Here is a 27,508-nt window from a genome sequence, read left to right on the forward strand (position 1 = left end):
CAGGGAGATCAAGTCAATTTTGGAAAAAACGGTTCGACCCAACCGTAAGGATTGGAGTCTTAGGCTTAATGACGCGCTTTGAGCCTATTGGACAACGTATAAGAGACCAATTGGCATGACTCTGTATCGATTTATTTTTGACAAAGCATGTCATCTACCAGTAGAGTTGGAGCATAAAGCTTATTGGGCTATTCGGTAATGTAACATGGAGTTAGAGCCCACAGGGAAGGCAAGGAAATTGGACATTCAAGAATTGGAGGAAATTCGCAATGATGCCTACGAGAATGCTCGAATTTATAAAGACAAAACAAAGCTGTTTCATGACAAAAATATAGTTCAGAAGCATTTTTCGGTAGGACAAAGAGTTTTACTTTATAACTCCGTATTAAAGCTATTCCCAGGTAAGCTTCGAACTCGGTGGCAAGGACTTTTTGTTGTGACTGAAGAATTTACGCATGGCGCAGTTGAAATAGAAAGTGAAGAATCGGGAAAGCAGTTCACAGTCAATGGTCAACGGCTGAAGCCATTTTATGAAAATTTCCAGGCCCACACGGTCGAGAAAATTCAGTTAGAACCACCATAAAACCGTTCAAGGCGTCGAGCTAACAACGTTAAACAAGCGCTTATTGGGAGGCAATTCAATCTTTAATTTTAAATTTTATTTCTATTATTATTATTATATTATTATATTATATTATTAATTATTAATTATTTTATTTTATTTTATTTCAATTTATTTTACTTTTAATTATTTTATTATATTAATAAAATTATCTTCTTTTAAATAGATGAACCGAGACGGAAGTAAAGTGCAAGAGGAAAAAAAGCCTTAAACCTGCAGCCAAACAGCCCCATTCCAGCCCATAATCACTATCCCTATTCCAGCCTAGAGTGCCTTATTCCTGCCCTAGACTAGCCCTAACCTGCAGCCAAACACTACTTTTCAGCAACTAAAAAACCCCCAATCCCTAAAATTTTCCCTCATTTTTTTCCATAGCCGCCGAACCCATTTCTCCAACCCCTCTCACCGTCGATTGTCGTCCACCATGGTGCGAACTCGTAGCCGCGCCGCCGCCGAACCCTCCTTCACTGTGAACCACCACCGGTGTCGCTTCTCCGCTCTCCAAGCCATCGATTCAAGTGGCACCTCTAACATGCCATCACCGAACCCCGACAAAGCCACGGCGTTCCTGACATCACCGACCCTACAGCCCTCTTCCTCTCCGCCTCACACACCACCTAGCGACACCGCACCACCATTGCCTCTCCAAGCTGAACACCCCCTTCTCTGGCTACCACCGCCGTCTCCCCTAGCCATACACGCCACGACGCCACCAACGGCACCTGAACCGTTGCAACACCAACCCTCGGCCTCACGCACCGCCAACGACGCACTTGATCCCTCACGACGACAGTCTCGTCATCATCCACCATGGTGTTCGGTCCACCCATCCGACGCATTCGCAATTTCTTCACACACTACCAATGCCTCTGACCATGTCGCAAGTTCTGCTAGTGCCGAGAGTCGCTAAGACCAGCAACCACTGCCTACTCGTGACCGAACCTACCGGTCTCGTGCATCCGTCTTACCACCCGAGTGCCATTCAAATGGTAACTTACAGTTCGATACTACTACTAGATGGAACAGGTATGATCATTTACGCCACAAACAACTCGTACCTTGCAAATGCTTGTCAGTGCCTGTTTTGGATACTTTGTGGATTGGAACTGACGTCACTACTTATTTTCACAATATTGGTTGGGTTGAGAATTTTGATATTTCTCATTATTATGAACTGGTGTTAGAATTTTATTCTACATTTTACTTTCATCGACACGATAATATTTTGTTGGATACACCTAATGTTATTCGATTTCGATTACTTGGTACTTTGTATCGCTTGTCCATTACCGATTTTAATATAGCACTATCTTTTGTGACAAAGGACTATTCTATGAGAAGTGATTATGAACACAGTTTATGTACTTTTCTTGCAGATTTTGAGGCTAACGAGGCCTTTGCTTTATTAACTGATAATGCCGAATCCACATATAGTCCGAAAACCTTAAAGGATTTGTGGTTTCGTAACCCTGCCTTATGTTACATACACCGTTATTTGGCCTATAATTTTTCAGGCCGACAAGATGCTCCGACTACCGTCTCGAAGACGGAATTATTTTTGTTATGGTGTATGTATACCGATCGTCCGGTAAACTTGGGCTATTGGTACGCGCTTCAATTCGAGCATGTTATAAATGCAAAGCGACCTCTAATTTTAGGCTCTTTTGTTATGCAACTGTTATTTTCTCTGCATGGTACTAACGCTCCTGTTTTAGAATTACATATTGCTTGTCAGGCCGATCTTTTGGATGATTGATGTCTCGACTCGATGGGGCTGCTTGTTGGCACTCCGTCTTCCTTTCTTTTTGTCCCTCCAGGCGATCGAACCACACCGACTTAACGAGTCTTTCGACGGTGAAATCATGACAATGTACCCACTCAAGCTTAACCATTGATGACTGTAGAACAACATCTTGAACGTATCGAGGCTCGACTCGACACTTTTGGCCAGCAACTAGCGAATCTCATCACCATTATACGCGAACGACGGTGATTACACGGGGAGTTCCTCTATACCCTTTTTCTTCTATTTCCTTTATTCCACATCGAGGACTATGTGTTTTAAGTAGGGGGAGGAAGTTATTCCTGTCGTTTTAGCTGCTAAATTTTTGTTGTTACTGCTGGTTTGGTTGTTGCTATTGTTGCTGGCTCACTATTTTTTTTGGAATATCTTGCCTCTTTTCATGCCCAAGAATTTAACCATGACTTTGCCACTGTTTGACTTTCATACATGATTCTTGTCTTCTGGGGAAGTTATGATTTTTCCCATAGTTGATGTCATCTCCACTGTTTTATTTTTATTAGGCTAAAAATAATTGTGATTAATGGAGTTAACTCTATCTTACTTTTTGTAAAATTGATCAAGTTTAATATTAAGTGAACACTTAAAATGGTCGCATGCTTAATTAATATTCGTGGCTATAAGGTGATTATTGAAACTTGTTCTTGACACTTGAATTGTTTTTCCTGAAGTTCTCAAAGTTTTAATTTCATTGTTAATAAATTTTTCCGTGATTATGAGTACAGCTTAGAACGTGACTGACTGAGTAACCGGGGTAGGGTGCTTGGGTTGTCATTCTACTTCACGTCAAAAGGTTATGTGGCGTGATAATTAAAGCTCTGCTAACCGAAATTAATTCTTAAGAACGCGTTGGGCTGAGTAACCGGGGTGTGGTGCTTGGTTGTCATCACTCTTCGCGTCAAAAGGTCCGACATGTTCTTAGGAAGAATAAAAAATAAAAAGTATGTTACGCTGAGTAACCGGGGTTTGGTGCTTGGCTGTCATCACTCTTTGTATCAAAAGGTTAAACATACATACGTGCATAAATAATAAAAAATAAAAAAGAAAGAGAAGGGAAAAAGAAAAATATGTAAATAAATAAAATTTGGGACTAAAGGAAGAAACAAAGAGGGTGTCTTGGTAGGTTTAGTAATCCACCTAATTTCCATGGAAAAATTCAAATCGATTTTAATTTCTGTGTGTATTAATTGAAAAATTTTTCTATTTTTACCTAAAGCAAGCTTAGGGTTCTCTTTATTTTTCATATGCATTTTTAACTAATTCTTATAAAACTTTGGAGTGGTATTTCTTTTATGGCAGAATCTAACTTTCACAGTGGACAGGAACCATACTTAAAGGCAAGCCTGGGCTAAGTAGGGGGAAATTGATAATGCTCCAAAATAACGTATTTTTATGTATTAATCATGCGTTTATTCTAGGCTTGATCCTACTAATTTGAGCTATTTATGTCTTTTTATCTTTTAGGGGCTGATTTCGAGGCAAAAGCAAAATTAAGGGACAAAAGTGCAAATTTGGAGACACAATAGGTTGATATGCAACACAGGAAAAAGATTGTGCCATAAGTGCGAGCATGGAAGACACAAGGATTAAAACGCAAAAAGAAGAGATTTTATTTTATAAGACTCCATTTTATTTATATTAGGATAATTAATATTAAGATAATTATTAGGATATTTAATTTTAGGATTTTATTTTAATTATCTTTATTTATCTTTAATTAAATGTATTTATCTTTTTAGAATTTAAGTTAAACTAGACTATCTCCCTAGTACTATAAATAGGGGGTGAAGTGACTTTATTTGGTATTCATCTTTTTCTATAAACACTCTCCCCCTGAAAGTGTAGGCTTTTGTTTCTTCATATTTTCTTTCAATAAAATTCCCTTTTCCATTTTTATATTTATTTCTTTTTCCACCATTATCATGAGCCACTAAAACCTATCTAGCCGAAAGTTGTCAATATTCCCCAAAAAGGGTTCTTGAGGCCTAGAATCCGTACTTAGCCTTCTCCCCAAGTATTCATCGTTTTTCCACACTACAGGCTGACACTTCCGTCCATGACCCTTAAGAAGTAAACTTTTCAGCATATGCAAAGGCGGCCGCTTTGTATGTTTTGGAAGGATTGCATAGTCAGTTCGTTAACTTACTGTGTCAGAGGTTGGCGAGCCAAAGAGATGAAATAGCGTAGGATTCGCCATTGAGAAGTGTTGATCTAGCATAGATTACTAGCTAAAGTCAGGTTCCCTAAAAATCGTAAGTCTAATCTTTAGAGTTGGTGGTCGTAGGCGTCCTCTTCCACTATAACTGGCTTACTTGAGTTGAGAAGGGTCATTTAAAAGCCGAGGATCAAACCCAAGGCGGAATGAGACAACTGGAGGCTAGAATCTACCAATAAGAATTTCTTTTCCTTCAACTCTCTTTATTATTTTTATTATTTTCGTAATCACAATTTCAGTCAACTTTAGATTCTGTTTTTTATTTTTTCCAAATCAAATCTTTAATTCTGTTTTTTTTTATTTTTTTCTGTCACGCAGGTTTTCTTGGGCACGATTCTGCCCATGATTTCGAGAAACAAGCATTCGTATAATCTGATCCCTGAGGATTCGACCCTACTTCCCCTTTACTGTTCTTTTTCATTATTTTACAGGGAATAGGATATTTTTGGTGCTCTCAACGACGCATCAGGTCCAAAAATAAAACTTGACATCGATGTAGAAACAGAAAAATATGATGCTTGTGTAAAAATAACGAGGTTAGTATAAATACTAGAATAAGTCGAGCCATGCTAACTAGGGGGTGGTGTGGTCATTGGTGTTGGTTCTTGTATAGGTGTAGACAGTGGACCCGCCTCGGCAGCTTTCCAAACCTTGGATGCCTAGGCGCCCGCCGTGACCTCCTCGTATGCAGTTGCCTATCCCTTTCCTCTTCCGCTAGCATAGATGACTTCCATGGACCCTAAACCATGGTATGTATTTCGAATTGCATGCTAACTCTAGAGCGATAATGGCCTCGCAAGTAGGTAAAAACTATACTTATTGCCTCAAATGTTGATATATTATGCATGGAATGTAAGCCAATGCTCATTCTGTAACACCCCCTAACCCCAAATCGTCCCCGAAATAGGGTTAAAAAGCATTACCGGACCTATCGGACATTTACAATAAATATACACATAAATACCAACACAACCAGATACACTCATTATTTGCCAAATTTAAGCATTTACATATTACCCAATATTTAATTCTATTCAAATATCAAATATCATCAAATAAATCAATTTCATACCAAATTAACCAAATTCTATTATATATCATAACTAAACCTAAATCTATTTATTTCATCCTTACATTTACAATTTCAAAATGGCACACACATAAGACACCCTAAGTACATGTCATTCCCAATAATTAACACACTTTACCTTATTGAATTCGGGATCGGTCTACAATGCTAATTCAACGTTCTATCTTTACTTAACCTGCGCACGAAAACAAACCGTACGCTGAGTGTAGGTATACTCAGTGATATTTCTATAATCCGAACATTTAATAATATAACAAATACTTAAGATCATAATAACAATTACAATTATTCAATTATTTATTTCATAGATAAATTTCAACTACTTACCATATAAATTCTATGCAAATCATATAATAAACACAATAACATAATTGTTCAATTCTTAAATAAATCAATTATTATTTATTCTATTCTTTCACTTACTAATCGATATAGCTTTCCTTAATTTATTCACAATTCAATATCAATAAACTATATTCAACTATGCACTTATCAATCATATTCCATTTTAATCCATTTCAATAACAGTCATTTTCATTTATATCATATCAATTTACTATCCCTGATAGCTTTCACTATATACATACGATTCATATATCTCAAATCACATTTCAATTCATCAAGTGGCATCATATATCATCAATTTGAACTCCAATCATTCCATGAACCTTGGGTTCATGTTTTCAATCTCATATCTAAATTTTCAATTCTCAATTCAATTTCTCGTTTCATTTCAATAGCTTGATCAATTAAATTTATTCGATTTATCTTTTCACTTATTTACCCCTATTAACAAGACTCGGATTCTGATAGATACGCGGATTCCACCCAAACACACCAGAATATCCAACCCAAACACACCAATAAGGTATTAAATGCCTCTTCGGTTAAATCGAAGCATATAATAACAGAACCATCTTCTCAGCCGAGCTACAAATCTCCTCATCACATCACAATCCTATGGCATGCCATTTGTATCCAATCTAGTCTGATACTGTTAATAGGGTATTTAATTCACTTTCTCAATTTAATAATTCTTCCATCAATATATCATTCTAATAATCACATATATTCACACATTTTCACAATTTCATACATTTTCATTCAATTCAACAAATATATTTCAATTATTCACATTAATTCATAATTCAATACAACTCAATTCACTTTTCAATATCAAATATTCAAATATCACAAATCTCATATATTCATATCAATTTCCTCATATTTCCAATCAATATATTTTTCAATATAACATTCATTCAATATTTAAATTTTTACATAAATCATATATATTATATAATTCAATCAATATAAATTCAATCAAAATAATTTCATTCAATATAAATTCAATAAATTCATTGCATATCAAAATCAATCCATTTCAATTGTAAAACATCATAATTCTAACACTAGCAATTGTCATATGTATATAAATATAATAAATAATGACTGAGTTCGGATTATAGAAATACAAACCGTATTTTCTCGAGCTAACTCCCGTTGTCTTTGCTAGTTTTCCTCGCTTAGCCGAGATTTCCCGAGACAACATTAGCTACGGGAATTAAAACAATTCATATTCGTTAATTCACTACTAATTTATATCTAATTAATACAATTTTTATTCAATTTCTACTTTAATTTCAATTTAATCTTAACTAAATTCGCTTACTTTTTCTATCTCAATTCATACTTCATTTCTATTCAAATTTTGTCCAAACTCATACTTAACTATTAAATTTCCAGCATATTTTCTTAATTTCAAAATTTCATCAATTTAGTCCCTACAACATAAAACTTATGAATTACTTTACAATTCAATTCTTATTTCATTTCTAACTTGAATTCCTATCAATCTAACCCCAAATTCATCTTTTTATTCAATATGAACAATATTTAGAAATCTAATAACTTTCAAAATATTAATTTAATTTCATCAAAATTTTGTTCTAAAACTTTTAAAACATCAAAATTAAGTGAAAATGGCTATATTAACTTACCAATTAAACTTTAAAGAAACCTTCAATTTTCCCTTTTCTTTCTTTCCTTTCTTTTTCTCCTTCTTTCTCCCTTGTTTCACGTTTGCCTATTCTGTTTCTTTCCTTTTTATTTCTCTCTTTTACTTTGTTTTGTTTTATATATATATAATATAATAAGTTAATAAATATCTATTTAATAATCAATATTTATTTTACATTTGTATACATTTTTATTATTACACATTTCACAAATTTTACCATACATTTGTCATAATTTAATATATTTATTACATAAAAATCTCATAATATAATTATTTAATTAATAAATATCTTATTTAATATCAAATACTAATATTACAATTGTACACACTTATATTTTCACATTTGTACCAATAAATTTATTACAATTGTCATTATTTAATTTATTTATCAAACAAAAAATCTCATTATTTAATTATTTAATTAATAAATATCTTATTTAATATCAAATACTAATATTACAATTGTACACACTTATATTTTCACATTTGTACCAATAAATTTATTACAATTGTCATTATTGAATTTATTTATCAAACAAAAAATCTCATTATTTAATTATTTAATTAATAAATATCTTATTTAATATCAAATACTAATATTACAATTGTACACACTTATATTTTCACATTTGTACCAATAAATTTATTACAATTGTCATTATTTAATTTATTTATCAAACAAAAATCTCATTATTTAATTATTTAATTAATAAATATCTTATTTAATATCAAATACTAATATTACAATTGTACACACTTATATTTTCACATTTGTACCAATAAATTTATTACAATTGCCATTATTTAATTTATTTATCAAACAAAAAATCTCATTATTTAATTATTTAATTAATAAATATCTTTTTTTTTCTAAAATTAAGTAAAGATACAATTATATTCCAAGTATTCAAATACATTTATTACACTTGTACAATTTTATCATCATACATTTATCTTTATTTCAATTTATTTAATAATAATAATATAATAATAATTAATAACTAATATATATAAATCGTAATAATAATTATAATATATTTATATATGACTTAAGAAAAATCTTATATTTTAATTACATGTATGCCACCTCATCTATTGTCAATAGCTTAATTGCCATTTTAATCTTTTTTACTTTCTTTTAATCTACAATTCAAATTTCATCATTTATTCAATTTAGTCATTTTCCTAATTTCTCTTAATTAAGCTAAATTCACTTAATTAAAGTCTAGTTAATTACTCAATTAACTTCGTAATTATTTTTAATAAATATTTTCTAATCCATTTTTTTAAAAACAGAGACCCGAAAATACACTTTTCTTATAACCTTAAAGTTCGGGTCGTTGCACATTTGTTCTCCCCGTAAGTCGATATGATGCAGATTTTCAATGTCTTGGGGTGCCGACGAAATCGATTGCCTAAATCCGAACTGCCCCAACACTCTGTCCGACTCGTGCATCTCCACCGTAGCGTACACTACCAATGGCATATTCACGTACTAGATGTTGGGATTCACCAAGAATTTGGACTGGATGCATTCTTGAATTGCCGGATCGAAATATGACGTCCGTTCAAACTATATTAAAATATTAAAAAATTTAGTTATATACATATACTATTAATTTTTAAATCAACTGTATCAATATTATATAATTCAAATTTAAAAAATACATACATCCGCATCCAATTGTTGGTCTAATAGAAGTTGTATGTCATGAAGCTCATCCGGTAGTTCCGCGTAACTTCACACATGTTTCCACCTATTGAAATAATACGTTAAGACAATAATTTAAAATTTAAATAATTTTAGTATGATTAATATATTATCTAATGAATTTTACCTTGTTATGAGTGGAAATGTATAATGGTAGTCTATTCGAGGACGTAAAAAAGACAGTTGGTACCACACCCATGATTGCAGTAGTAACATGCAACCATAAATTTTAATTTTTTGTGGTTCTGTCACTCGACACCTCTTTCGATACAACGTCACCAACATGACTGACCCCCAACTAAGTTTGACCGTTTCTCTAACGTAGACAAGTTTTAGCAGCCACCTTAAATGGACAAGATTTTGTGACTTATCAGGCGTTAGGAGACCCCCGATGATCATAAATACGCCCAAGCGTGTTGTTCTTTTTGGAATTCACCCGAATCCACATCAAACCCACCAAAATTTCTTTTAACCAATTCATAAATATCCAAGCTCCTTAAATCGTTTCCAGGACCCTCCCCAAAAGTTGCTCGCATACGTCTCTCCAATCGGTTGTGACAATTGACCCAGTCACTACCAACCCATCCATTGGTAACTCGAGTTTTAATTGCACGTCCTCAAGAGTGATAGTACACTCGCCGAATGGAATATGGAATGTGTGCGTCTTGGGTCTCCACCTTTTCACCAATGCGCTTACAAGTGTGGGGTCTAATTTACATCCCTTACCCATAAGGGTCACGTGCAAAAATCTCACATATCTCAAGTAGGGTTCAATTAAGAGTGATGGAAGAGCGGGTAAATTATGAATATACGTCTTCAAAATTCGATCTTTCGGCTATATATAAAAATAACATAAAAATATTAAATTCCAATATAACAAGAAAATATTAAATTAAATTAGACTAAATATAATAAAGATTTTCTTACCATTTGCAATAGATCGACTGAAATGTGCTTGCCATCCAAACGAATTAGCGATTGTGCCATTGCTAATTTCGAAAAACACGAAATAAATTGCAATAGAAAAATAATTTAAGAAAGTCTTAATATAATTTTAATAAAAAGAGAGAGTTGAGAGAGAAATAAAATTTGAGTAAGAAATTAAGAGAGAATTGAGAGAAATTTGAGAGAGATTTGAGAATGTGTGTGAGAAAGAGAGAGAGACAGTTGAGATTGAATTAAAAAAAAATGAGAGGTTTATATAGAAAAATTATTATAGCCGTTAAGGGGAGCCATTGGAGAAAATAGCCATTAGAAGTGGCTGTTGAGGAGTTGAAAGCATTTTCGTTATTTTGATTTAATCTCATAATTTTATAAAAAAAAAATTAACCTAAACCAGTAATTATTTAAAGGTAATGACCTTTCAAATAAACAAATCATTTTTGGGAGATCCAACCTTTCTTGGATCTACTCAAATTAGGATTCATGTTTATTTAATTATGTTGTATTTATTTAATTTCATAATTTTTGAAAATAATAGTTATAAAGATATAATACAGTGAATATTGATCATTATAGGTATGGTTTTGCTTAATAAGACTATGTATTTTTTGTTAATTTAGAATTTAATTTTTATATTTTTATTTTTAAGAATTTTTTTTAAAGTTTTAGATTTTAAAATTCAAATCTTATTCTTCACTTAGATTGTCATCGAATGAGTATTTTTTTTAATTTCAAAACAAATCTCTCGAAAATAACTCGAAACTCAATTGAATCCTTGATTGAAAAGTGCAATCAATTAGAATTTTAATACAAAATAGCACTCAATTGGACCCTCTAAATTATAATTTTCGTTAAAAAACCCCGAATAAAGAATCGATAACGTCCTGCTATGTGGATTAAAAATTCAGGTGGTGAAACCCCATTATTCCACGGATTTTTTTATTTGTTTCATAAAAAATATATGGAAAATGTAATAAATATTATTTTATTTATATTTCTGAAATTGAAAAAAAATTAATTAATGTGTTAATATTTGGTATATTAATAATATAATTTTTTATTCCACAAATTAAAAAAAATTCATGTCTTTTTTTAAAATATTTATTTTTTAATATTTTATTCTATGTAATATAACACTTGTTAACTCTTTATGTTTATAATTATGATATTAAAAGTAATCTATTCATTCTTAAAAAAAATAATAAGATTGATATCAAATCTTCAAATAAAAAAAATCCTAATCTTTGTAAAAACTTTGTTCATCAGAAAATTCCAAATCAAGTAAAACCAACCTGCAATCAAAACCATAACATCGACTCGACTGAAAAATTTCAACTGTTGATTCGAAAATAAAAACACTTTCCCAGTAAAATTCGTAAACACAACATTTCCAGTGAAATAAAAAAACCTTTCTTCAAATCTGAAATTCAATGCAAGAAGAATAAGAAAATAATACGTTAAATCCTCAAATTGGGCCAACCTTTTTAAGGATGTTCATTGGATAAACTTTTTCAAAATATTTACGAAATTTATAAAAATGTTTAAAGATTTTTCACTACTTCAGTCCAATTTAAGTAAAAATAACGTGAATTCCAACGTATTTAAAAATAAAAGAAAACGGTAAAAATACAATTTGAGACTTGGTTTACAATATTTAGGAAGTTATTTGAGTACTTTAAAAAGAGTTTGACTTTTATATGGCCACTTCAAAAAAAATTTGACCTTTATTTGAACTCAATTGAAATGTATGGCTTTCATTTTATCACTTTTATAAAAGAATAATTTGAAAGTTTTGATCCTTATTTGAATAATTCTTAAAAGTTTTAACTACAATTTGAGTATTTAACTAAAACAGTATAGTTTGAAATTTGTTCCTTAAACTTATTGACATTGCCCGATACTTTAAAATGAAATTTTTTTCATTTAAACTCTTTTATAATTTATAAAATTTTAAATTAGTAATTATAAAATTACATATTAACTCTCCAAAAATGATAAAAATGTGATTTAATATTTTAAAAATTATTAAAATAATAAAATTATATTTTTAATATCATAAAAATATATAATTTAATTTCTATACTTTAAACAAAATTTCCTCCTAATCTGGTCGACATGTCCACCAGAACTAACACAAATGTCTGCATTTTCATCTTCATAATTATTGCCAAAGTTGCATTTTGCCAGAAAACAAACTGTACCCTTGATTTCGAGTTCAAAGCTCCCGCAAATTAAAGCAATGAAAATGGCGATTGGGGTGGATTTCTCAACGAAAGCTATTGTGGAACCACATTCAATGGCTACCTCAAAGCATTGAGGCTCGGAGCAAATCAAACCGGGTTTATATTCTTGGATTCAAGGGAGCAAACAAGATGCTTGAATTCCATGATAAGATTCGAAGAACATGTTTTGGTTTGTGGGATGGAGAAGCTAACATCAAGTGGTAGGGGATGCTCCGATTATTCGACGGCCGATGTTGAACAAAAACTGGGGAATGAGCTGCGGAGTTTGGGTGAAAATTGCAGGTTTTCTTCATGTGATTTGTGTGTTAGAAGCTGGGAATCCATTAAAGGAGGGTCACATTTAGAAGAGTCGAGGATTTGTAGGTTTTCTTTAGGTTTTCAGGAAGATGAAGAAAGAAGACTATAAGGTGGAGGATTTAATTGGTTTCTTTTTTCAATTTCAGAAATATAAATAAAATAACATTTAAAGAAAATATTTAGTTGAAAAGTATCATAGTTAAAAAAACAACACATGACACATTTTTAAAGTTACTCGTGAAAAAAAAAAGTTATAAGTGTATTAAATACTACCCCTACATTTGTTATGTTTTTGAGCTAATGGCATATTACCATGTGGATTCTTTAAATCCACTAAACAAAATTTTAACGACATACCTTAATAGAAATGACAATTCAAAGAGTCTAATTGATTGTTATTTTTTATTAAGAATCTAATTGATTATACTTTTCAATTAGGGGCTAAGTTGATTTTCAAAATATTTATGAAGGGATCTTTACTAAACTAAAATTTATTAAATTTAAATTTTAAAATTTAAAAAGTAAAGAGACTAAATTTTTAAAGTTAAAAATACAATAACTAAATCTTAATAAGAATATAAAGACTTATAAAATATTTTAACCCGAACATATTAAAAAAAAATTGATGTTTTAAACTGCATAGCCGTATATAACATTTTTTGAAATTGTTGGGTCTACATTGATAAGAGTTGAGTCAGAATAAGTTGTTAGTTTAGATAGGAGCCGACCCAGATTAGCATATCGGCTTCACTGGGAGCCGTATGTATGGCGGTTTTATACATCCAGATGATAATTTCATGGAAGAGAAACACCTCAAACAAGCTCATGAATTTGACAAGTAGACCCTCCCTAGGTTTGTTTTCCATTCAATTTAAACACAAATTTGAAACTATCACCACTTTGTTCTTTGCCCATTTGATTTATCTTCCTCTCATTATCACAACATTACTCAACTGCTAATAATTTTCTCCTTAACATAAAATGCTTTTCTAATACGCAATTAAAACTATCTATGGTAGGGTCAAGTATGCTCAAAAAGTGAGAGAATTTGGATAAAAATATAAACTTGAAAAATTAGTTTGGACAAAAAATAAATCCTATTTAGAAGCGGGTCGAGCATTGAGTAATGCTTTTTTGGCTTGAGTCTGATTCGGGCCGAATTTTCAAAAAAATAACCTACTGATTTTTTTCTCTTTTTTTGTTGTTTTTTTAATGTTTTGTTGTTTTCTTATTATTTTGCCACCATTTCACTATTATATTGTTATTATTTTGTTGTTATTTTTTTGATATTATATAACTCATGTTTATTGTTAATTTTGTTACTATTTTAAAGGTATTTGCTTGTTAAGTTGCACTTATCTTAGTGTTGTTTAAGTATACATGTTTTTCTCAATTTATTTTTAATTTGTTTGGAAATATTTAGTTTAATATTTTTAGTATTTTTGATGTATTATATTTTAAAAAAGTTATATAAAAAATTTAATATGGGCAAGCTGGACCCAAGTTTTAACATTTTTATCTGGGTCAAGCTTGAGCAAAATTTTAAACTTATTTTTTGGGCCGAGCTTAGCAAATGGGCCTAAAATTTTGCCTGAACCTAACCTGACCTATGAATACCTTTATACGCAATATACAATATTACTCTATTATTAACATATTAAAATATTGATATTTTGTAGACCAATATTAAAAAAATTAAAATCATAATTAAAATATTTGTATTATGCTCAACATACAAAATAATTTTACGGCATCTAATCATTATTTAAAATAATAACGGATAAGTATTATTAAAATATATTAATTATTTTGATAATTTAATACTAATAAAAAATCTTATTATTAAAACATTTGTATAAATAATAAAAATCTGTACATTGTAAAATAAAATCTTCATTATTTAAAATTTTTTTATTTTCTTAATAATCAATAAATTGACCGTAATAATTTACTCGGGAGCTTGCGTAAACTTTGTTGATAGTGGTAAAAGATTATATAACATTAACATTATTATAAAACTAAAAATAAAAAGAATTAAAAATATATAAAATTAAAATTAAAAAATCTTAACGTATAAACTTATCATTAACAATAATAATTTCTCTTTTCACCCATTCTATTTTTGTTTTTTTTTAAAGGTTAGTTTGCTATTAATAACCACATCAATAATATCTTATAATAAATAAAATATTGTAGATTATATAAAGTAAAAAAACTATATTTAATACTAATTGAAAAATAAAATTTTACCGATTTATTTACTCATGTGCTTTTTAAATTATCAAAAGAACCAAAATCATAAAAAGAACACACTTTTGTGAAAAGGAGAAGTTACTTCTTTATCAACGGTATAAGAAGTCAATGACCGTTCATATTTATTATTAACACTATTATTCTCATCAATAGGATTTTTTACTACACCATTTGTAACTGTATAAAATTCTTTTTCCTTTGTGTCACATCTTTGAATTTTATAACAGCACCGTTCAACATTACTACTTGAATTTTAATTCCCTAAAATAATTTAAATCAATAAAAAATTAAAATAAAAAATTTAAGCTTTCTCGTGATAAAAATCATATCGATTAAATGGAAGGTCCAAAAAAAATAAAGGTGCTTGGAATATTAAAAAAAAAGACATATTTTTATATTACTTCATCATAAATTAATACAACTTTTCATCTCTCCTGCCATTTTTATTCGAATATAATTTGATATTATTTTTTCGAAAAATCATTACTTTATTACTCATAAGTTTTGAAATATTTTTAGTGTAATAATGCTAACAATCTCCTTTACTTTTACCAACAATTTTTTTAGATGAACTTAATTAAATATACTTAACTATAAACTTAAATTTTAATTAATATAAAACTCTAATATTTTTTTATATTATAAGTAAAATTCTATTCAAAATAAAACTTAATTTTACATCAGTTATTATTATTATTATTAAAAAATAAAAGTTGGCGTGTGAGTAGAATTAGGAAAAAAATTGTGACATGACTCAATCATTTGACTTCCGCATTAAATTAATCACCCAATAAAAAAAATAGTAATATGATAGAACCATTAACTCAACTCATTATACAAATTCGTTTGCGCCACAGTTTTAGGATTTATCAACAGTATTATTATTAATTTTACTTTATATTATTACATTAATGAAATAAACTCAAGTTTTATTTCTACTAAATTATTATTCAAATAAGAAACCAGCCCACAAATTCAACTAAAGACGTTTTATATTTGCAGAAAAAGGAGGGAATAATAAGAATAAATGTATAGATTACATTAACATTATTATTATTAATAAAAAAAGGTGATTATTATTAATAAAAATATATTTTATGTAAAATATTTAAAATTTAACTAATTAATTTATAATTATATTTAGATGTTAACTGAGCAATATGATTGAAAAAAAACTCCCAAAATCAATCACCATCCCCACTTTTATAACCATTCTTAGCCTCATTTGAGAGAAGTATAAAAGGGAAAGAATTGTATGAAACAGTGACGTCACGCCATTTGTATGCCTTTCCAATAGTTTTATGCTACATCAGTACTATTATCCTGAATTTCAGGATTTTATCTTGAAAAAAATCAAATCCGAATTAAAATACTAAAATACAGGATAAAATCTTAAAATTCATGATAATAATATTAATGTGACATAAAACTATTGGAAAGGGATACAGATGACGTGGCGTCACTGTTTCGTACAATCCTTTCTCAATATAAAAAGGGAAAAGGTTTCATTTGGAATTACTCCGACTCCATTTTATTAGATTGCAAGCATATAATGTGTCCTCACCTTAACAAAAAGAAACCTCTACGTACCTATATTCTCAAGGTGCAGGAATTAAACAGCTATGACTAAAATGAATATTCATGGGGGTATGAAATCCATGAATATACAACTCTTTATTAACATAACAGGGCTTAAAATGATCCCTCGTCGGAAAAAGTTTCTGCACATTTGGTTTCATGCAATACCTCCCTCGCGGAGAAGCATCTGATTGAAGTGATATCCAACCCCAAATGTAATACATTAGTTAAGGCATAAAATAGATACAGATGAAATCATGGGTAGCATACGCTTTTAGCGAACACAAATTTAGGGTCCGTTTGATTGCCAGTAAAATGTTTTCCGTAAAATGATTTCTGGAAAATGTTTTACTTTTCTGTAAAATGATTTACTGGAAAATATTTTCTAGTGTTTGATTGAATCTGTGTAAAATATTTTCTGCTGTTTGACAGATTTCCTGAAAATATTTTCTAGAAAAGTTATTTTTTACATATATTAATAAATTTTTATATTTTAAATTGCTTTTACATATATTGCAATGATTTATTTATAATAATACTCAATTATTAAGCTACAATATTGATTGTTAAAAATTGAAAAAATATTATCCACAATGAGTACTAGAAATAATTTATCCAAATACATACTTAGTAGTACACCACATAGTAACAGCATTGTCCAAGTGTATAATATTACACCACATAAATGTATCAATATCTTCAACCCTGAGAAAATTTTTGAAGCCAAATTTTTCTATGCTTCTTACTTTTAACTAAAAAAACTTTGGTTGTATCTTTAATTAAATTATAGAGACCAATTTGATATAGATTCTAGTTTGAGAATATACTAATCAGATTTTTCGTAAAAGATTTTGATATCGATTACTTGTAAATAAAGAAAAACGAATAAATTCACAAAAAAAAAGATAAAGAAATATGAATAATCCATATTTCATTATGTTGTATCTTTAATTAAATTATTATCCATAATTAAATTATTATCCATAAAGTTGGTAAAAAATAATTTTTTAGTATTGTTCGTGCATTAGTCGGTGTGAAATGTTTTAGTCAGTGTACACTATACGAATCAAAATTAAAATCGGTGTAAGAAAAAATTTTAGTTATTCTAATTTATTATTCAAACGGCATCCACCAAGAAATGCAACCAAAACCAATGTACAACCTACTACATTAAAACAAAAACTGTGCCATTTGCTTAACCCACAATCTTTCCACAACCATATCATGAAGCAGTTTTACACTCAAAGTGTTTGCACAACTATTTAAAACCATCCACATGCTATGAATTTGTTCTTGTTAGCTCTACCCCATTCTCTTTTAGCATCATTGGAATAATATCTCTTAATTGGGATAATATCAACAATGCAGCACCGCCATATACGAAACTGAAACCTTGATAAATGAAATGAAATATTGAACTGAAATTGCATTATGCTCAATTATGACTATTTTCTATATAAGAGCGTGTTAAAAGCTATGCCTCCAAATGAGGCTCTACGACACAAATGCAAGTTTCATTTACCAGCTTTTCTTTCACTTCTCACAACCAGTCAAAGATCCTCACCTTGGCTTGCTTTGGGAGGGAAGGCTTGAAAGATATGAAATGGCAGCAGAAGGTAAGACAGATACTTAAAAACATGAACCACAAATTCCTATATATGTAGCTGTGAAACAAATATTCAACTACTCTGGAGAACAAAGGTAAAGCAGATACTTAAAAACATGAACCACAAACCCTGCTTACGTAATGCTAGACTTAAAGCATAACAAGAATCATTTACCAGCTTTTCTTTCACTTTTCACAACCAGTCAAAGATCCTCACCTTGGCCTGCTTTGGGAGGGAAGGCTTGAAAGATATGAAATGGCTGCAGAAGGTAAAACATATACTTAAAACAGAATCACTTAAACCAAAAAAAAAAGAAAATGAAGAAGCTAATTTCTTGTTCTTCAACATCAAATGTTGTAATTCTTTGAACATATTATTATCAGATGCATATACATATATACAAATCTGAGTACGAGTAACATAATATGGATACGATGAAGCATTGCACGAAATAGAACGTGCAAAACAGAATAATAAAACAAAATCGAAGTAGAAATCATTTTCTGAACGAAACTTAAATTTGCATTTCTTTTTTCATATAATTCTAGAATTTTCCTATCAACCAAACAGAGACTTAAAAAGAATCCATTATGATATAATACTCTTTAAGAATTGCATGAACAGTTAGTAAACGAGATAGTGACAAACAAACAGAAAAACACAGAATTTCGATCAAAAACCGAAAATTAAAAGAAAAAAAACACTTTGATAAAAAACAGCGAAACAAGCTTCGATCTGCTAAAAAATACACTTAAAATCAAACAAAAAAGCACGCACAGATCAGTGAGAGCAGAGGTGACATTTAACATAAACAAGGGCCAAAATCTTTCTAACTATGGACAAGAAACCGATTCACAAAACTATGGAGAAGAAAATATACCTTTCTAAAGCAAGTTTGTGAAGAAAGTCTGCCCAAGACAAGCCAAACAGCACAGCCAAACTAGCAGAAAACCCAAGCAATATCTCAGACAAAAACAAGCAGAAAATCTCCAAATCAATTTATAAAAAGAAGAAGAAATCAAGGGGGAAAAGGAGCCCGAAACCAAATCAAGGGAGAACAAAAGGGAGAAGGGAGAACGAACGGGAGAACGAAACCAGATCGGTGTAGAGAGGAGAAGGGAGAACAAGAGTGCAGAGAAGGGAGAACGCTGGAAAAATCGAAAAATGTCTTACTGATTCCAAATCGGTAAGACATTTTCCAAAATTAAAGGCTTCTTTTTCCCGTGTTTGTAATTGATTTTACGTGAGGAAAATATTTTCCTCCAATCAAACACTGGAAAATGGGGAAAATCAATTCCGGAAAATATTTTCCCCCTATCAAACAGACCGAAAACCTTTCTAAACTATCTTTTGTGACTGAGGACTATTCTATGAGAAGTGATTATGAACACAGTTTATGTACTTTTCTTGCAGATTTTGAGGCTAACGAGGCCTTTGCTTTATTAACTGATAATGCCGAATCCACATATAGTCCGAAAACCTTAAAGGATTTGTGGTTTCGTAACCCTGCCTTATGTTACATACACCGTTATTTGGCCTATAATTTTTCAAGCCGACGAGATGCTCCGACTACCGTCTCGAAGACGGAATTATTTTTGTTATGGTGTATGTATACCGATCGTCCGGTAAACTTGGGCTATTGGTACGCGCTTCAATTCGAGCATGTTATAAATGCAAAGCGACCTCTAATTTTAGGCTCTTTTGTTACGCAACTGTTATTTTCTCTGCATGGTACTAACGCTCCTGTTTCAGAATTACATATTACTTGTCAGGCCGATCTTTTGGATGCTTGATGTCTCGACTCGATGGGGCTGCTTGTTGGCACTCCGTCTTCCTTTCTTTTTGTCCCTCCAGGCGTTCGAACCACACCGACTTAACGAGTCTTTCGACGGTGAAATCATGACAATGCACCCACTCAAGCTCAACCATTGATGACCGTAGAACAACATCTTGAACGTATCGAGGCTCGACTCGACACTTTTGGCCAGCAACTAGCGAATCTCATCACCATTATACGCGAACGACGGTGATTACACGGGGAGTTCCTCTATACCCTTTTTCTTCTATTTCCTTTATTCCACATCGAGGACTATGTGTTTTAAGTAGGGGGAGGAAGTTATTCCTGTCGTTTTAGCTGCTAAATTTTTGTTGTTGCTGCTGGTTTGGTTGTTGCTATTGTTGCTGGCTCACTATTTTTTTGGAATATCTTGCCTCTTTTCATGCCCAAGAATTTAACCATGACTTTGCCACTGTTTGACTTTCATACATGATTCTTGTCTTCTGGGGAAGTTATGATTTTTCCCATAGTTGATGTCATCTCCACTGTTTTATTTTTATTAGGCTAAAAATAATTGTGATTAATGGTGTTAACTCTATCTTACTTTTTGTAAAATTGATCAAGTTTAATATTAAGTGAACACTTAAAATGGTCGCATGCTTAATTAATATTCGTGGCTATAAGGTGATTATTGAAACTTGTTCTTGACACTTGAATTGTTTTTCCTGAAGTTCTCAAAGTTTTAATTTCATTGTTAATAAATTTTTCCGTGATTATGAGTACAGCTTAGAACGTGACTGATTGAGTAACCGGGGTAGGGTGCTTGGGTTGTCGTTCTACTTCATGTCAAAAGGTTATGTGACGTGATAGTTGAAGCTCCGCTAACCGGATTAATTCTTAAGAACGCGTTGGGCTGAGTAACCGGGGTGTGGTGCTTGGTTGTCATCACTCTTCGCGTCAAAAGGTCCGACATGTTCTTAGGAAGAATAAAAAATAAAAAGTATGTTACGCTGAGTAACCGGGGTTTGGTGCTTGGCTGTCATCACTCTTTGTATCAAAAGGTTAAACATACATACGTGCATAAATAATAAAAAATAAAAAAGAAAGAGAAGGGAAAAAGAAAAATATGTAAATAAATAAAATTTGGGACTAAAGGAAGAAACAAAGAGGGTGTCTTGGTAGGTTTAGTAATCCACCTAATTTCCATGGAAAAATTCAAATCGATTTTAATTTCTGTGTGTATTAATTGAAAATTTTTTCTATTTTTACCTAAAGCAAGCTTAGGGTTCTCTTTATTTTTCATATGCATTTTTAACTAATTCTTATAAAACTTTGGAGTGGTATTTCTTTTATGGCAGAATCTAACTTTCACAGTAGACAGGAACCATACTTGAAGGCAAGCCTGGGCTAAGTAGGGGGAATTTGATAATGCTCCAGAATAACGTATTTTTATGTATTAATCATACGTTTATTCTAGGCTTGATCCTACTAATTTGAGCTATTTATGTCTTTTTATCTTTTAGGGGCTAATTTCGAGGGAAAAGCAAAATTAAGGGACAAAAGTGCAAATTTGGAGACACAATGGGTTGATATGCAACACAGGAAAAAGATTGTGCCATAAGTGCGAGCATGGAAGACACAAGGATTAAAAACGCAAAAAGAAGAGATTTTATTTTATAAGAGTCCATTTTATTTATATTAGGATAATTAATATTAAGATAATTATTAGGATATTTAATTTTAGGATTTTATTTTAATTATCTTTATTTATCTTTAATTAAATGTATTTATCTTTTTAGAATTTAAGTTAAACTAGACTATCTCTCTAGTACTATAAATAGGGGGTGAAGTGACTTTATTTGGTATTCATCTTTTTCTATAAACACTCTCCCCCTGAAAGTGTAGGCTTTTGTTTTTTCATATTTTCTTTCAATAAAATTCCCTTTTCCATTTTTATATTTATTTCTTTTTCCACCATTATCATGAGCCACTAAAACCTATCTAGCCGAAAGTTGTCAATATTCCCCAAAAAGGGTTCTTGAGGCCTAGAATCCGTACTTAGCCTTCTCCCCAAGTATTCATCGTTTTTCCACACTACAGGCTGACGCTTCCGTCCATGACCCTTAAGAAGTAAGCTTTTCAGCATATGCAAAGGCGGCCGCTTTGTATGTTTTGGAAGGATTGCATAGTCAGTTCGTTAACTTACTGTGTTTGATTGCCAGTAAAATGTTTTCCGTAAAATGATTTCTGGAAAATGTTTTACTTTTCTGTAAAATGATTTACTGGAAAATATTTTCTAGTGTTTGATTGAATCTGTGTAAAATATTTTCTGCTGTTTGACAGATTTCCTGAAAATATTTTCCGGAAAAGTTATTTTTTACATATATTAATAAATTTTTATATTTTAAATTGCTTTTACATATATTGCAATGATTTATTTATAATAATACTCAATTATTAAGCTACAATATTGATTGTTAAAAATTGAAAAAATATTATCCACAATGAGTACTAGTAATAATATTGAATAATTATAAATTGCTTCGAAACCACAATGAGTACTAGAAATAATTTATCCAAATACATACTTAGTAGTACACCACATAGTAACAGCATTGTCCAAGTGTATAATATTACACCACATAAATGTATCAATATCTTCAACCCTGAGAAAATTTTTGAAGCCAAATTTTTCTATGCTTCTTACTTTTAACTAAAAAAACTTTGGTTGTATCTTTAATTAAATTATAGAGACCAATTTGATATAAATTCTAGTTTGAGAATATACTAATCAGATTTTTCGTAAAAGATTTTGATATCGATTACTTGTAAATAAAGAAAAACGAATAAATTCACAAAAAAAAAGATAAAGAAAAATGAATAATCCATATTTCATTATGTTGTATCTTTAATTAAATTATTATCCATAATTAAATTATTATCCATAATTAAATTATTATCCATAAAGTTGGTAAAAAATAATTTTTTAGTATTGTTCGTGCATTAGTCGGTGTGAAATGTTTTAGTCAGTGTACACTATACGAATCAAAATTAAAATCGGTGTAAGAAAAAATTTTAGTTATTCTAATTTATTATTCAAACGGCATCCACCAAGAAATGCAACCAAAACCAATGTACAACCTACTACATTAAAACAAAAACTGTGCCATTTGCTTAACCCACAATCTTTCCACAACCATATCATGAAGCAGTTTTACACTCAAAGTGTTTGCACAACTATTTAAAACCATCCACATGCTATGAATTTGTTCTTGTTAGCTCTACCCCATTCTCTTTTAGCATCATTGGAATAATATCTCTTAATTGGGATAATATCAACAATGCAGCACCGCCATATACGAAACTGAAACCTTGATAAATGAAATGAAATATTGAACTGAAATTGCATTATGCTCAATTATGACTATTTTCTATATAAGAGCGTGTTAAAAGCTATGCCTCCAAATGAGGCTCTACGGCACAAATGCAAGTTCCATTTACCAGCTTTTCTTTCACTTCTCACAACCAGTCAAAGATCCTCACCTTGGCCTGCTTTGTGAGGGAAGGCTTGAAAGATATGAAATGGCAGCAGAAGGTAAGACAGATACTTAAAAACATGAACCACAAATTCCTATATATGTAGCTGTGAAACAAATATTCAACTACTCTGGAGAACAAAGGTAAAGCAGATACTTAAAAACATGAACCACAAACCCTGCTTACGTAATGCTAGACTTAAAGCATAACAAGAATCATTTACCAGTTTTTCTTTCACTTTTCACAACCAGTCAAAGATCCTCACCTTGGCCTGCTTTGGGAGGGAAGGCTTGAAAGATATGAAATGGCTGCAGAAGGTAAAACATATACTTAAAACAGAATCACTTAAACCAAAAAAAAAAAAAAGAAAATGAAGAAGCTAATTTCTTGTTCTTCAACATCAAATGTTGTAATTCTTTGAACATATTATTATCAGATGCATATACATATATACAAATCTGAGTACGAGTAACATAATATGGATACGATGAAGCATTGCACGAAATAGAACGTGCAAAACAGAATAATAAAACAAAATCGAAGTAGAAATCATTTTCTGAACGAAACTTAAATTTGCATTTCTTTTTTCATATAATTCTAGAATTTTCCTATCAACCAAACAGAGACTTAAAAAGAATCCATTATGATATAATACTCTTTAAGAATTGCATGAACAGTCAGTAAACGAGATAGTGACAAACAAACAGAAAAACACAGAATTTCGATCAAAAACCGAAAATTAAAAGAAAAAAAACACTTTGATAAAAAATAGCGAAACAAGCTTCGATCTGCTAAAAAATACACTTAAAATCAAACAAAAAAAGCACGCACAGATCAGTGAGAGAAGAGGTGACATTTAACATAAACAGGGGCCAAAATCTTTCTAACTATGGACAAGAAACCGATTCACAAAACTATGGAGAAGAAAATATACCTTTCTAAAGCAAGTCTGTGAAGAAAGTCTGCCCAAGACAAGCCAAACTAGCAGAAAACCCAAGCAAGATCTCAGACAAAAACAAGCAGAAAATCCCCAAATCAATTTATAAAAAGAAGAAGAAATCAAGGGGGAAAAGGAGCCCGAAACCAAATCAAGGGAGAACGAAAGGGAGAAGGGAGAACGAACGGGAGAACGAAACCAGATCAGTGTAGAGAGGAGAAGGGAGAACAAGAGTGTAGAGAAGGGAGAACGCTGGAAAAATCGGAAAATGTCTTACTGATTCCAAATCGGTAAGACATTTTCCAAAATTAAAGGCTTCTTTTTCCCGTGTTTGTAATTGATTTTACGTGTGGAAAATATTTTCCTCCAATCAAACACCGGAAAATGGGGAAAATCAATTCCGGAAAATATTTTCCCCCTATCAAACAGACCCTTAAATTCATACCATGTCCAGCGCCCACTCTTCTCAACTGAGACACATGTTCAGCTATTTTCTTGATGGCCTCCACCTAAACAAAGTAAGCAAGGAACAGTACTATGAGAAATTGGTTTCAGATGTAACTTAGGGGCATATCCGTGGAATGCAAACAATATTGTATTTTACCTGCATAGATAAGAATTCGCTTTCAACGAAATCTGCCAGCTGCGCATCATGGTTCCGCAAAGCTATCTGTTCGCCAAAGCTTAGAAGGTTAGTTTTAAAAACAGCTGTTTGCTAGATTGTAAATAGTAAAATGGCTGTTTAACATGATTATTTTATCATGGTGATTTCATAAAAACGAGAGGCAAGAAAGTCTTACTCTGTGCACGTGCAAGAGCCTCGCATTTGCTATTTTCTCCATTGACAAGGCAAACTCCATAGCTAAACCAAGGAATTCAATGCAATCCACAAAAAATGCTATCATCTAACGCTTATACTCGGCATTATCATGAATTTAACAAAATGCTGCATGACTAATTCAAAATTTTAAAAGTTCCATCGGACTTGGAAATTTCAAAATAGATGAATCTTGGAAGCAACATAGCAGCCATACAAATTCACTAAATATTTCCATTACTGCAACATGTATCAAGTCTCATTGCTTTGTTCATGTAGATTTCTAAGCTCTAATAATTTCAACTCACCATGCAATGCATGTCCCTTCACGCCATGATCAAACTCCGAGAGGGGCAACGAGATTTCCAGCAGCTGCACTCTTCCACCTCTTTTGTTCTGATAACAGTAAACAAATGCAAACAAGGCAAACAATCACAGAGATGGCCGAAATTATATTAAACGGAAAACATAACCAAAAAGCAAAAGACAGCATAAATCAGAACCTGGTATCTCATCAATTTCTCAACCTGCCCTCTGTCTCTTAAACTCAATTCATTGAAGAACCTGTTAAATAAAAAGCCCGAAATTAGCTCAACACACACACACAAATGGTATCAGAAATGTTCAGTGAAATCAAAACAGAGAATTGCTTGGCAAAACCCTCGAGCGCAACGTTGTCCCGGTCGAAGTAGGCAAACATAGCATGGTACCCATAGGAGATACTGGATTCAACACTGTCATCCCACCAAAATATTATAGAAGGAACATAGAAAACCATCAGAACATAGGCATAAACAAGTAATTAACAAAGTAAAACGCAGCCAAACCAGCAACTCATCAATAAAATCCATAGCCATCAGACATATGCCTAGATTCATGTTTACATTAAGCATAAATCTAAGAGATCCATTAATAATTTATTCTTAAAAACAACTAAAAAAGAATCTTGAGGATAATTCCTGTTTCCAAAAGAAATAAGGAAAAACATGAATAATCTACTTTTTCCTCACACAAAAAGAACTGTCTTTTTCAAGAATCTTAAAGCTGACGCGATAAAAAAATGAAAATAAAAACCCATTTTTTTAATATAGATTTGACTTAAAGATCTACAAAAAAAATAAAAAAAAATTCACTTGATTTGTTGGTTGATAGCAGCTTCACACTCCTCACTAAACTTTTGACGAGCCAAAGAGACTTGAGGCAGAGTGGGGACAAGATTAAGCTCTTTCTTCACTTCCTCAAAGGGCTCAAAAACAACACCGGTTAGCGGCTTGTTCTCGGATCCCTTGCTTGCAAAAACTACAGCAGACCCAACTCCATTGCTTGGAGAAGAAAGCCGAAGAAATGAAGAAGCAGATTGAGCTGAAGGAACGGAGGAAAACAAGGGAAGACTCTGAGGTTCCACCTGAGAATTTACCAAAGAAAAAGCTGGAGCAACTTTCAACAACATAGCTGCAATGAAACAATATGAAACTTCTGTTGAAGAGGGTAACGAGAAAACAGAATATATTAAACAGGGGAAGAAAAGAGGGAAGAATTGAAGGGGTTTTGAGGGGTGTAGAGAAGGAGATCAAGATCTGGAGAGCAGAATTATATAATCAATCAATCAATACTACATTACATTATATTATTGAAATAAATCTCAAAATTATGTGTCAATTTTGATTAAATATGTAATTAGTTTGATTGTAATTGAAAAGGTTACATAAAACTTTAGTTTTAATTCAATTATAAGTATTTGAAAAATAGATAGATAATATTTGGATATGTAGTAAATAAATATAAAATAATATTACATTAATAATTATGTAACTAATTTATAAGAATCGATTCAAATAAAAAAATTAATGTATAAAAGTACTCAAAATCAAAATTAATATAGAAAATTGTATATTAAATTAAAATTCTAGTATAGTTTTAAAATTTATCCCTATTATTATATAAAAGTGTAAACCAAATATTTCTAAAATTAACTATTATTTCTTAAATATTATTTCTTTGAATATTTTTAGAATTAAATATTTTAATTATAATTAATTTTATTTTTATTAATTTGAAATA

At 31.1% G+C, this 27,508-nt stretch overlaps 2 protein-coding genes across 8 annotated transcripts; one reads left to right on the forward strand and one right to left on the reverse strand.

Annotated features, from left to right (window-relative positions):
- The first annotated feature begins 205 nt into the window (after window positions 1-205).
- On the forward strand, window positions 206-583 carry LOC107961026 (uncharacterized). Its single transcript, XM_016897271.2, has one exon. The coding sequence runs from the start codon at window positions 206-208 to the stop codon at window positions 581-583; it is 378 nt and encodes a 125-aa protein (XP_016752760.2).
- Window positions 584-18,401: 17,818 nt separating this feature from the next.
- LOC107960065 (ferritin-2, chloroplastic) lies at window positions 18,402-27,060 on the reverse strand. Of its 7 annotated transcripts, none has more exons than XR_005926734.1 (10): window positions 26,581-27,058; window positions 26,098-26,181; window positions 25,951-26,011; window positions 25,756-25,843; window positions 25,431-25,492; window positions 25,235-25,300; window positions 25,076-25,139; window positions 24,628-24,697; window positions 23,959-24,001; window positions 23,275-23,723 (listed from the first exon to the last, which is right to left on the reverse strand). XR_005926734.1 is itself a non-coding variant. In XM_041112506.1 (10 exons), the coding sequence occupies exons 1-10, from the start codon at window positions 26,895-26,897 to the stop codon at window positions 23,686-23,688; spliced, it is 870 nt and encodes a 289-aa protein (XP_040968440.1). In that variant the 5' UTR covers window positions 26,898-27,060; the 3' UTR covers window positions 23,275-23,685. The 7 variants fall into 7 exon arrangements, 4 of the variants coding, with proteins under 4 accessions (XP_040968442.1, XP_040968440.1, XP_040968441.1 ...); XM_041112506.1 differs by having other exon boundaries at window positions 24,628-24,674; window positions 26,581-27,060; XM_041112507.1 differs by having other exon boundaries at window positions 23,917-24,001; window positions 24,628-24,674; window positions 26,581-27,059.
- Window positions 27,061-27,508: the final 448 nt, after the last annotated feature.

Source organism: Gossypium hirsutum, chromosome A05 (assembly GCF_007990345.1).
Source record: "Gossypium hirsutum isolate 1008001.06 chromosome A05, Gossypium_hirsutum_v2.1, whole genome shotgun sequence".
In the NCBI taxonomy this organism is placed as follows: domain Eukaryota; kingdom Viridiplantae; phylum Streptophyta; class Magnoliopsida; order Malvales; family Malvaceae; genus Gossypium; species Gossypium hirsutum.